This window comes from Bemisia tabaci, chromosome 2, assembly GCF_918797505.1.
Source record: "Bemisia tabaci chromosome 2, PGI_BMITA_v3".
Classification (NCBI taxonomy): domain Eukaryota; kingdom Metazoa; phylum Arthropoda; class Insecta; order Hemiptera; family Aleyrodidae; genus Bemisia; species Bemisia tabaci.
In genome coordinates, this window is record NC_092794.1 from 35519903 (window position 1) to 35533726 (window position 13824).

The 13824-nt window shown below is 37.5% G+C and overlaps 1 protein-coding gene across 3 annotated transcripts in view; it reads right to left on the minus strand.

Annotated features, from left to right (window-relative positions):
* The window catches only part of LOC109040889 (BOS complex subunit NOMO1), a 213725-nt gene that overhangs the window by 25392 nt on the left and 174509 nt on the right, over nt 1–13824 (minus strand). For all 3 annotated transcript variants that reach the window (XM_072297222.1, XM_072297223.1, XM_072297224.1), the window contains 2 exons: nt 2804–2997; nt 8–182 (listed from right to left, as the gene is read on the minus strand). In XM_072297222.1, the coding sequence (XP_072153323.1) occupies nt 8–182; nt 2804–2997 (369 nt within the window). The remainder of the gene's footprint in view (nt 1–7; nt 183–2803; nt 2998–13824) is intronic.

Genomic DNA, 13824 nt, shown 5'->3' on the forward strand with positions numbered 1-13824 from the left:
TGCTTACCTGTGGCTGAAGACCTCGAATACAAAAAAGACCATTGGCTTCAGACAAGCTTTCTTCCACGAGTTGAGTGCAAGCTGGTGATCCAATACCAGTTGCTTGAACAGAGATCCCCTCTTCCGGTTCACCATTTAATGCCACCAGTCTACCAAATACACTAAATGCAACACGTTCTCCACTGAAAATATAATAAACAAGCTTTGGTCAGTTGTGCAGAAAGTTCAAATCCTTCCTCAAATTCAATTGATCATCCTCCATCTTCACAAAAATTCATGATTAGTTCTTTTTAAAGACTCAAAATTTTTCCTCCAAGAAAGTAGAATCTTCCACTCCTCGGACACATTTAAACCAAAAATATCATAAAATCTGAGAGAGTTTCGCGTTCCTGTCCTGATGAGGGTTCTCTCATTGGAAAAAACCAAGCCAATTGCATGGTCTTAGTGGTGTAGTCAGAATCTAGGCTGAAATTTTCTATCAATATTGCTTTTGATTATGGTAATTTAGCATAAGATCTTTATGTTTTCTTATTGATGAAATACTGTGAGTATTATCTAAAAAAGCAAACCCCAAAAATAGCGAGATATTGACCCCCCAAGATGGGATGAATTTTTGCAGTGTTCAAAAGAGCCCGTTTTAACGAATCAAATTTTCTCGACTCCCCTCACTATGACTCCACAGCGAAACTCTGTATGAGTCCATAATACTTACAAAGAGTGTTTCTAAAGCAACTTTAAACATAAATTCTAAATATTTCATCAAAACTGAGCTAGAAATGATTTAAATGGCCATAATTTAGGGTTTTTTTATAATTTACTAATTTCTTGCCACTCGACATTCTAACTGAACTTTCCAAAGTACATACCGTCAAATTTTCGATTTTTCCCCCTAGTTCATGCTTACAATGTATACTTTTGGATGATGTACATATTTCAATTGCTATCGGATGGCCTGGGGCCTAAAAATTTCGAACAGGCCAAAAAAGGTAAAAGAAGGTCAAAAAAGGTCAAAAATTGATAAAAAAAAAGACGAATTTTTACACATTAATCCACGTGTCTCTAAAGTAAAGAATTCAATTATGGTTATTTTTTTTCCAGTTCCACCTCAAAATGTATAAAACCAATTTATCAACATTTAAAGATACCCATCGATCGGTTAACGACCTACAGTTAATAGAAATTGGCCGGAAATGCTAAAAAATGACGAAAAAAGACAATTTTTCGCACGGTAACCAATGTAACTGATGAATGGTCACTACTATTTCCAATTTTTTTTATCTATTTCAACCTTAAGATATGAGGACTTATATGTAACAATAGCGGATGTCGAGTTTTCACATTGTGAGAAAATCGGGTTTGAAGTTTTCGAAGCTTTGCACTCTGCCGCCTGTGGAAGCGAGAGGATTCTTATAAAAATTTTCATGAAGAGCAACTCCTCCTGTAAAAACACACATTTTTCGATCTAAGTAAGTGAAAAATTGAAGGGGTAACAGCGATTTGAAAAAAATGTGACATCCGCTATTTTTACTGAAAACACTTTTTCATGCATGACACAAAGTCTTCAGGAAGGGTAAGGCCGGTGAAACGATTGAAATGAACCAAAAGTATGTCAATGCTGAGTCATTTAATCAAATTCAACAGAAAACTAAACCGTCTGTAACTTCTACAACAAAAACAAGGAACAAATTATCAAATCCGTTGAAAATTCATCAATTCTGGCAAAATGATCCAGATATATGTTATTTGAGTGACAGCTGCAGCCCATGGCCGGTGCTTGGGCAGTTATCGCAAGCTCGTTAGAATCTCTGCGGTGTCCTGCCGCTCCAGCCGAGGAGAACACTGAGAACAGTGGATTCTCATATCTGCTGTTTTTACAAATAACATGGTTTTCAGTTCATATCTCCCCTAAAAAATTACACTGGAAGTCTAAAACTTTGCACAGGCATTCTTGAGGGCTCCAGAATTCGAAATAAGCATTTGCCCTAAAAATGGCAGATGTCAGCGACCGCTGTTGTTACATATAAGTCTTCAAATATACTTTCGAGTACTTATCTTTTACTATTGTGCATCGATGGGTTCCAATGTGTAAAAATTCGTCATTTTTTTTTTACCAATTTTTGACCTTTTTTGGCCTATTTGAAATTTTTAGGCCCTAGGCCATCCGATAGCAATTGAATAATGTACATAATCTAAAAGTATACATCGTAAGCTTGAACTAGGGGGAAAAAATCGAAAATACGACAGTATGTACTTTGGAAAGTTCAGAATGTCGAGAATGTCGAAAGTCCAGAATGTCGAGAGGCAAGAAATTAGTAAATTATAAAAAACCCTAAATTATGGCCATTTAAATCATTTTTAGCTCAGTTTTGATGGAATATTTAGGATTTATGTTCAAAGTTGCTTCAGAAACACTCTTTGTAAGAATTATGGACTCATAGTGAGGGAGGTCGAGAAAATTTGATTCCCTAAAACGGGCTCTTTTGACCACCGCAAAAATTCATCCCATCTTGGGGGGTCGATATCTTGCAAACGGAGCATTGGATGGGCAAACCCTTCAAGTTAGTTTCTTAGAATGATGTAAGGGCCCTGTATACCAGTTTTTAGCCAGATCCAAGGGTTCGGGTACCAGGCTTGGTTGAGTTGACGTGGAATGGCCCTGCTGCAGTAAAGAGCCGCCATGAAGTTAAGCAAGAAATCAAAATCTTACACATGAGTACTCAACTTTTCCGGTTACACATTTTCTCTCACTGACTTATCTTAACTTCTCTGGTTTTCTAAGTCTTTAGACACAAAGCATACTAACCTAAACACGATCTCAGCTGTAGCACCCTCGCTGACACTGACCATCCTGGAGGATGGAAGAAAGCGATATTCTTTCATGATGGGTCTTAAATAATACTCAGATGGACTTAATGAAAGAAAACTGATATTTCCAGTGGCATCAGTTTGTCCATTACTGCGGTAATTTTCATGTCCCGATAAGGAAATAAGCACTCCCTGAAATAAGAAGAGAAAGTTATGCAAAAATCAAAAGAAAGTCCCAATGGGTCTGTTGCTCGCAAGAGGTACAGCCAAATAAATGTACTCTCTACCAGGAAAATCGCATGGAAATCACGTTAGGTATGTCAAAAAAGTTTGAAATTCATTCCTTAGCATACAATTTGCGTAATTTGTAAGACACTTTTATAAGTTTCCCGCGTCTGTGAGCAGTTATTCTGTCACTGTCGACCAGGTTTGCACAGGCAGGAGAATAAGAAAAACTAACCTGAATAAACAAACGATTCGACTGATTTCTTCTACCGTATATTTCAATCGTTTTCAAGCATTTGTTACCTTTTTCTTTCTTATTTTGCAAAAACAAAAGCTTTGCCCCAATTGAATTAAGATGATTGGAGGGTTGCACACAAGAACGTAACACTGGGTTGAGACTAAGGCAAGAACGTAACACTGGGTTGAGACTAAGGCATTTTATTAAGAAATGCAAGAAATGCAAATATTCAACAGTCACAAATACATATGATGATCACAAGCAAGCAAGAGCAAGAATGGCGAATGCCTCATTGATGGATGATGACCATCGCACACTGTGGTATTTGACCGAAAAACCTGGCCAAAACCTCAATTTTAAATATTTTTTTTTTGGAAAACGAATGTGATATTCGAATCGAAATCTACACTGTTTTTCACCCTAGTAGACATGTATGTGCCATTTTTCGAGTGGCTCAATTTCCCGTGAAGAGACCACGAACTTACCTATTTCTTAGCGATTATTTTGATATGTTTCGGCGCGCTACTCGTCGATCAGTTTACTACAACTGTGCGGCCATGAAAGGGAAGTTCGGCGATATGCAACACGTTTTTAGGGGTATATTCTACACAACTACCCACAGTATTTTCGAAATTTCCTTTTGTAGTGATTTTCACGGGAGGTTGAAAAGAGATGTAAAAGTAAACGTTTTTTTCGAAATTCAGAGTCCGATTTCTTTTTGCACTCAACTGCGCTCAAGCGGTTTAATGCGAAATGTTATAGTCCAAAGTGGGTATTTTCAGGATTCAGGGGTGACAGACTGAGGAAAACTGAGGAAATTGAAATTTTTGACCTTAAAGATGGACTTTTGAGCGATTGTCACAAACATGAATGAGAAAAATTATATCGATACTAACAACTGAAATTGTATTTTTCCAACAGCTCTGACCCATTTAGTACAAAATTGGGTGATACTTGGTCACGCAATCTTTTTCTCTAGCCCCTGCGCCCCCGAAAGAGGGATGAAAAAAATAATTTGAAAGCGGATGAGAGGATCACTTTAAAGTCTTGCAAAAATGTTTAATCCGTTATCTAACCATCTCTTCGTGCATTATCCTTGAGTATAGACATATTTATGCCATGTTTTACATTGACAGACAAATTTGAGTCCATGCAGCCATGGGGTGGGGCTTCAAAAGTGGCCTTCTGGCACCATGAAATTACGCTGAGAGGCACATTTTGAAGCCTCGTAAAAGTTATTTTACGATTTTTCCTAAGCCAGCAGATTGTAAAGGGACATCATTAAAATTAAATAATCCATTATTATCAACTTCTATTTTCTGCGGTCAGAGTATATATACTACCCACGAATTTTTATAGAAAATACCTTCTGCATGATATTAACGTATTATTACAATTTAAATCAAAACTGTTAACACTTAAATATCGAGAATGATTCAAAACCTAAATTTTGAGAAAGAATACAATTGCACCTCGATAAGTAAGATATGTGGTTTTCTTACGAATTTCGCAGTGACTTACGCTGTTTTATATTAAAAAAGGCAATTTCAAAGGTAATGAGCTTGTTCAGCAATTCGTAATTCTTGCATTTTTGGAAACTAGAGAGTGCACAGAGTTCACAGGAATTTTCCCCGATTTTTTTGAGCAATATTAACCCACGAAATACGAGTCCAAAAGTCCGTATTTTGGGCTCCCATTTAAACGCGCGCTGCTTGGCCCATCTCAAAATGGCGCCCATTATCTCCGTCCGGCGGTGGCCACACTTTTGACCCGGCATGCCAGCGAGGTACCTCTGCATGCCTCTGCCGTGTGTGGGTCGTGTAAACAAACGAAGATTGATAACACAAATGATCCAAACAACTCGAAATCTCTTAATTTTAATTAATTTAAATCCATTTTCGACTTCAACCAAGCATTTGGCATTAATATTCATCGTATTTTACAACCAGGAGCCACGGCCTATCGGCTCATTTTAAGGTGCATTCTGAAAATCAGTCTTACAAGTCCAGTGTCCAAATCCAGACTTTCTTCTTTTACTTTTTTTTGACCATTCTCTTTTCATTTTCGCCTCAAATCAAATGTTTTGCAGTTTCTTTGTCTTAAGTATGTGGTCCTGAATTCATTCAAGAGTTAGAAGTTCACCATTTATTTAGTATTATAAGCCTTTTGACCTCTCAAGCTTTACCGATATGATCTCATGTAGTTCAAGGTTTCTTTGGCCCAAACCAAGTGATTACACATCTGATGTGTGTCATATGGCCATGTTCCTGACTTATTCGTATGGGAGGATGTAATTCTATGTCTTTTCAAAATCCTTCCATCCGTCTGTACCTGAGAAATTCAGTAAACCAGCCGACTTTCGGACTTTTAACAAGAATGGTCGGCAACTTTACCATTGAAATGATTCTTAGGTGTTTCTGAACAAAGGGACTTTATTAAAATTTTTGTTGGACAGGTTTGATTCACCCTGAATTCTTAAATAGAGAGAAAAAAAATAATTTCTTCACTCTAGAAAGACAAGAAACTGACGAAACTGTAGGTTAGTAAGTAGTTTTTGATTAGTTCATTCCATGAAATATGATGAGCCTTGTTGCTGCAGGAAACACAACATACTAGCAGGAATCCTCAAATAAATTTTCTGTCTTGTACAATATCTGTTGATACTTAAGTATTTGATGATACCTATGAAGTACAAAATTTCTGAAAAGACCCTGGGAATACCAGCAGAGTCATCTCAAAATTTTCTCCCAGGAACAAAACTAAAAATTGTGGAAGTTTCCTAAGAATGCTCTCAAGGCAAATTTACGTATTATTCATAGATGAAGTGTAGCCTGCTACATATCATGTCGTATTCCTCTTCAAATATACATGCAGGTGAGTAGATTTTGAAATTTTAAGCGCACAATTTGCTTATGAAAGAAGCGTGCACTACCATGATTTCCTCTTACCATTACCACTTCCTGATAAATTTTTATAAGTTGATGCTTTTGAAAGTTGAGTTGTGATGTTGGTTCAGCCGCAGCACTCACCAGAAAATTCCTTCTTCGATCGGACCTTTGATGATTCATTGTCGAAATAGCTTTGAACTGATTAAAGATAAATCACACCGCATGAGTGTCATTTAGTGATGAATCAGAGATCAAAGTATAAATTTGAAGCTGCTAGAGCAGTAATTTTATCAGACAAGAGTGACCGTCTAAATGCAAAATCCACTTGTGACAGATCTCAGAAACTTTGCATCACCGCAAGGAGACATTAACAGAATATCTATACACCAAATTATTTACGCAACTAGGTGAATTTCTTTGGTAAATTATTGCGCTTAAGAGAAAGTCCTGACTGTAGAAAACAAGAAATAATACCTGTACCGATAGCATAGCTGTGTATATGCACTACAGTGGTCACTTATGAAGAACAGACACGAACAAACACTTATGAAAAACATTGAACAAGAGAGCAGAACTGGATTAAGTAACTGTAGTCTCTGATTTAGTTCTAAACTGCGAATTTGAAGAGCCATATGACACACATCAGATGTGTAATCACTTGGTTTGGGCCAAAGAAACCTTGAACTACATGAGATCATATCGGTAAAGCTTGAGAGGTCAAAAGGCTTATAATACTAAATAAATGGTGAACTTCTAACTCTTGAATGAATTCAGGACCACATACTTAAGACAAAGAAACTGCAAAACATTTGATTTGAGGCGAAAATGAAAAGAGAATGGTCAAAAAAAAGTAAAAGAAGAAAGTCTGGATTTGGACACTGGACTTGTAAGACTGATTTTCAGAATGCACCTTAAAATGAGCCGATAGGCCGTGGCTCCTGGTTGTAAAATACGATGAATATTAATGCCAAATGCTTGGTTGAAGTCGAAAATGGATTTAAATTAATTAAAATTAAGAGATTTCGAGTTGTTTGGATCATTTGTGTTATCAATCTTCGTTTGTTTACACGACCCACACACGGCAGAGGCATGCAGAGGTACCTCGCTGGCATGCCGGGTCAAAAGTGTGGCCACCGCCGGACGGAGATAATGGGCGCCATTTTGAGATGGGCCAAGCAGCGCGCGTTTAAATGGGAGCCCAAAATACGGACTTTTGGACTCGTATTTCGTGGGTTAATATTGCTCAAAAAAATCGGGGAAAATTCCTGTGAACTCTGTGCACTCTCTAGTTTCCAAAAATGCAAGAATTACGAATTGCTGAACAAGCTCATTGAGTGCCCTCACTTCGAGATATGGACCATGGGTCAGGAGGGAACCTATCAAAATGAATCATTTTCACAGGTGCGTTCTGTCCTTACAATGGTTCTTATTACAATATTATTCATTTTTATCTTATAAGTTATCCTCAAATCATCATATGGAGGTCCCAGCATTTTCATACTAGCACTAATTTTGATTCAAAACTGTCAAAAATCTAATATCTAGAATGATTCATATTAATTTTTTTGAGAAATGTACAATTACTCCTCAACATGAGAGATCGGCTGTTGCGTCAAAAATTTTGAAGTGACTTACGCTGTTTCTTAAAAAAAACCATTAATGAGGTCATAGAGAGTCCTTCTTTCGAAAAGTGGAGCATAGGTGAAGGAGAAACTCGTCTAAATGCACCGCTTTAGTCCAATACTTTGCGTCCTTTTAAAGGCTTTTTGGAGGGCTTCTTCCATCCGCTTTAAAATCTCCGCAAATTGTCATATGATGTGTTAGATGGTTAAATTGTGCATATTATCACTTAAGAAGAAGTACTAATTGTAAAATATTTTTAAAACTCTGCGATATCTGGTGATAAATAGTTTTGGCCAGCTTTTCAGGTCCAATACCACAGTGTGCATCGGTGAGAGGCGATGGGTAGTGACGTCATGATGACATGACATCACTATCCAACACCTCCCCCTTCACACTTGTTTTTTAGAAACCATTAGGGCATCTTAATTAAAACTTATCTGAAACCATTGGGGCTTCGTAAATACACATTATCTGAAACCATTGGGGCTTCGTAATACAAAATTGTCTGAAACCATTGGGGCTTTGTAATAAAAATTGTCTGAAACCTTTGGGGCTCTGTAAATAAAATTTGATCTGAAACCATTGGGGCTTTGTAATAAAAAATTGTCTGAAACCATTGGGGCTCCGTAGTTAAAAATTGCTCTGAAACCATTGGGGTTTCCTTTACTAATTTTGAAGAGACACCATTGGGGTATTCAGGTTTGTAGATACCATTAGAGCATCATAATTTACAATTTAACCGAAACCATTGGGGCTTCATTTAAGAAATTTCACTAAACACTATTGGAAGGCACAGGTTTGAATTTTAAAACATCATTGCGATGTGCACCGCTTGACATTGATAACACCATTAGTTGAAATAGTGCGTTGAAAATTGTATGACACCATTGGGGCATCGCTAACGATTGACCAGAAATTCTTAGCAAGACATAATTAATATTTTAAGTTGAGCTAAGATTATGATAAGGGACAAGAGTTAATGATCTAATTTAAAAAAACAGTGATCTAAAATATTAAAACATAACAATTACCAGTTTATCTGGAGATTGGTAAATGTTTGTGCGAGAGCAAGAAAAACAAATAAGGTCTTAGCTAAACACATTCCATTTAAGGTTCAAAGAATACAAGTCAACTTTGTATAACACGTTTTAACTACTCATTTAGATACAAAATTAGGGTCAGGCTTTTTTGGTACGCCTCGACTTAAGTTCCTAAGCCTAATAATAGTGGGACTCACAAGTGTTGAGGGTTGAGCTTCTGGAGCGGAAATTCGTTGAATTGCAGTCGAGTTATCTATAATTGTGGAATTTTCAATTATTGTTATGTCTAATTCACTATTTTCAGACGTTGACCTATCCAATGAAATGATACTATCAGGGTCACTAAAAAGAGATTCTTGATCCTGGAGTTCTGGCTCAAATTCATTTTCAGGAGCTCTCTCAGAGTTACTAGAATGTGATTCTCGATTCTGTAGCTCTGTATCAACTACATTTTCAAGGGCACTTTCTGACTTATTTGATGATGTGCTATTCTCGGTTAGCTCATCATCAAAAAATAAGAGAAGTGCACCTGAATTATTTGTTTCTTTCACGTTTGTACTAAAGCTCTTGCTAATGAATCTAGAATTTCTCCTTAATGTTACTCCCTGCTGATTTTCAAGCAGATAGGATATAGGTGCATTTTCAATTTTCTTTAGTATCACAGCTGGATACCAACATTGATTACTGTCTTGCAACCAAACTTTTTCATTTTCTTCAAAGTCAGGTTTGGATTTGGCACTTTTATCATAATAATGCTTTGTTTTATTTTGAGTTGAAATAATTTTATCAGTCACATCACAAAGTTGCGGTTTCAGGTTTGCTACACTTGTTGGCAGCTTTGTTCTTATTGTTCTACTCATCATGAGCTGCGCTGGTGATTTATTCAAACTACTAATTGGTGCATTATTATGCTCTAAAATTGCTAAATCCAAGTCTCCATGACTTTCATGAACTTTCTTTAGAATTAATTTAGCTTTTTTCACAGCGTCCTCAGCCATTCCGTTTGATTGAGGATATCTCGGGCTAGAAGTCTGAATTGTAAAATTATATGCTTTTGAGAATTCTATCATTTCGTGTGAATTAAAAGGTTGATTGTCAGGTATCAGACGGGCAGGTATACCGAACACTCGGAAAATATCTTTAAAGACTTTTAAAACTTCAGAAGCTGTTTTTTTATTGATGGGCCTAATCTCGAGCCACTTGGAATAATAATCTGTGACAATGAGAAATTGTTTACTTTGGAATTGCGCAATGTCTGCTGCAATTTTATAAAATGGTGAGGTGGGAATCTCATGCGGAACTAGAGGTTCTTTAACTTGACTAGGGTGAAACTTATTACAAGTGGCGCAAGATTTTACAAATTTTTCAATGTCAGAGGTATATGACGGCCAATAACAAATGGACCTAGCTCTCTGGATAGTTTTCCCAATACCTAGATGGGCGTCACCATGGAGTAAAGTAACATAAGAAGCCTGTAATTTAGCCAGAATGATGAGACGGTTTTGAAAAAAAAAAATTCATCGTTTATCTCTGTTTCATGTCTTAATTTGAAATAGGGCATTAACACTACATCATCGCATTGATCCCAATTTTCAAGGTGCATTTTTTTTAAATGTGCCAAAATTGGGTCTTGCATCGTGGCTTCTGTATTTACTGTTAGACCGTTCAAAATTCACTTCCAGGTAATGTACAATTTCATCAAAATCAATTTCATCATTACTGACTATTTTACTAGAGAAGTTCCGAGACAACATATCAGCTACGTACATTTATCTACCAGGCAGATATTTGACTTCCAGATCATAAGGAGTAAGTTTAAGAAGCATCCGTTGAAGACGGTTGGACATGACTCTGGTTATTCTTTTCTTGAAAATAGCCTGTAATGGTTTGTGATCGTTTTCGACTATAATTTTGTAACCATACACAATATTGTGAAAACGTTTAGCAGAAAACAAGATACTCAGCATTTCTTTCTCAATTTGCGCATATCTCGTTTCAGCGTTCGTTAGACATCTTGACGCAAACGCTATTGAGCGACCTTCCTGTAGTAGGCAAGCTCCCAGGCCTTTTGAAGCGTCACATTGGATAGTAATTTCTTTGGACAGGTCAAAATTTTGCAAGCTTGTAATTTCACAGATAGTTTTTTTTAACTATTTTGAAATGCTCAGTATGTTTTTCTGTCCTAACAAATTTTGTTTGTTTCTTCAGAAGGGGTCTGAATGGTTCTATGAGATCAGCCATGTTTGGAACATAGTCTCTAATGTAATTTATAGTTCCTATTACACTTTGCAGTACTCAACGTGTTTTAGGGATTCTAAGATCGAAGATTGCTTGGCTATAATCATTATCGGGACGTATACCATCAGCACTAATTATGTGACCCATATACCGTACTTCTTTTTGCCTGAACTGAAATTTGTTACAATGAAACATGATGTTGTACTTGCATGCTCTGCTCAGTACTTTCGCGAGTGCAATATCATGTTCTCTGTCAGTTTCTCCGTAAATTAGAATATCATCAAAGTAAATAACTACATTTGGTATGTCCCCAAAGTATTTAGTACAGAAGTTTTTGGAACACTTCTGGGGCGTTGACAAGGCCAAAGGGCATGCGTAGAAATTTAAAACTACCAAAGGGTGTATGGAAGCCACATAAGTTGGATGCTTCAGGCGTAAGCTGACAGTGCCAAAATCCGTCTTTAATATCAAGTACAAAAAATATTTTCTTATTGACTAGTTTCGGTTTGATCTCCTCTAAGGTTGGAATTAAATAAAATTCACGCTTGATTACTTTGTTTAAGTTTTTGAGGTCTAAACATATTCTGATTTTACCATTTTCCTCCACAATAATAAGATTGCAGAACCATTCAACATTTTCAGTGTCTGGCGAAATAATATCAAACAAAACTAACTCCGTTAGTTTGCGCTTTAGTTTTTCCAGTAGGCGTACCGGAAGACGTCTTGGAGGGTCTACAACGGGAATCGCTTGTGGATCTATTTTAATGGCGCATTTATCCGGGAATGTGCCAAGACCTTTGAATGTATCCTGGTTGTTAGCAATAACTTGTTCTTTGGATTTGAAATTTTCAATATCATGCACAAAATTTCTAGTGACTAGACCTAACCAAACACATGACTTTAAACCTTACAGGGGAGTTTTCCCTACATTAGTAATTGTAAATGAAAGCTTACGGACAAGACTCTGATTTGGCAGTCTAAAATCTAGAACGGCATGTCCACAGGAGTCGATAGGAGCACCACCATAGCCCAGAACCATCGCTTTGCTTTGTAGGAGGACGGTTGAAGAGTTTTTGACTTGATCAAAAATGCAGCGTGGCAGAATGTTGACCTCAGCTCTGGTGTCCAATTTGAAGTTCACAGTTTGGCCATTGACAATGATGTTTTCCATCCAGCATCTATCAGGAGTTGTTACACTATGGATGTTGATTTCATCAGGGGTAGCAGGACCGATACGAACATTAACTTCTTCAGATTGTGACGAACTGTTCGACTCATTCACTTTCGCACTGAGGAGATGAAAGTTATTGACTAGTGGTGACTGATACGGTTGTATCATTGAGATTTCAGAAATATACAGGTAGTCACTAGCATTAATATCTTCCGAACAACCGCACGATTTGGCTTGAACATTTTCAAGCTGACCCGGATCACTAATGGATGAACAATGACCACACTGATTTTGTAAGTTAACTTGATCAGCCGTTTTAGGAGTAGGTTTAGAGCCACCTGAACTTTTAGGTTTGGACCGGCATTTGTTTGGAAAATGATTTAGCCGCTGACACAAGGTGCACTTTTGACCGTACGCTGGACACTGGCGAATTTTATGCTTGTACCCACAATTCCGGCAGTTGAATTGCTTGGTTGGTGACTGTGAAAGTTGTTGTTGACGACCACTTGGAGTCGGCGTTGTTGTTGAGATGTTTTGCTGACTTCTACGATTGTTGACCCAATCGATAGCAGTAGTCTTCGACGCGTCACTGGCCATTTCATTGGCTTGGAGTTTACCGGACGACACAATTTAACAAATTTTTCGAATTCATAGTCTTCACCTTGCAACCGTTCGCGAAGAATTTGATTATTAATACCGATAATGATTCGATCCCGAATGAGTGACATTTGGAGATCTTTGAAATTGCAATGTTCCGACAGTTTTTTAAGAGCGAGAGGAAAAGTTTCGAAATCTTCACCTTCTTTTTGAACTCTTGTAAAAAACTGGTGCCTCGAAAACACTTCGTTTGATTTGGGTTTGACATAGTCATCAAGAGCTGAAGTGAGTTTTGCTACAGTGTCAGCTATGTCATCAGCCAGATCCAGAGAATTGATGAGCTCCTCTGCTTCAATGCCGATTAGGTTCAAAAAGATCGCTTTTTGAACTGCTGCGTCCTTCTTACTGATTTCAGCTCCCACACTGTAGTTGGTCCACTGCCTCTTGAACTTTTCCCAGTTCTTTAGGATGTCTTCGTTCACCTCAAGAGGTGATGGCTTGATGAGAAACTCCATCACGATAAACACGTAAAGAATTGCAAGGAGCAATAGAAATTCCACGATTAGCGAGGAATAATTTAATTATCTAGAGTTCCGCGATTGGCGAGGAACTGAGGAGGACCTTAACACATTTGAAGAAAATTCCACGACATTTGGTCACGAACACGACATTGAAATAAGCACTTGATCCAAGATTAGCGAGGAACTTAGGTAATGTTCGAAGACCGAACGCGTTAAAATTAATTAAAACATTTCGAACTGAATCGATATTCTAAAATTTAAAAGAAGAATTGGTGCTACGAACACGACATTAAAAAACTTGGCCGCACTATACCATTTTAGGCCACCGTTTTGCGTGGTCGAGCCGCCGTGTCGCCGTCTTTATCCCGCTGCTCGGCTGGAATCCTTCTTCTTTCGTCGTTTTATCCTCGTCGCCATGATTTAAGATGATCGGTGGGTTGCACACAAGAACATAACACTGGGTTGAGACTAAGGCATT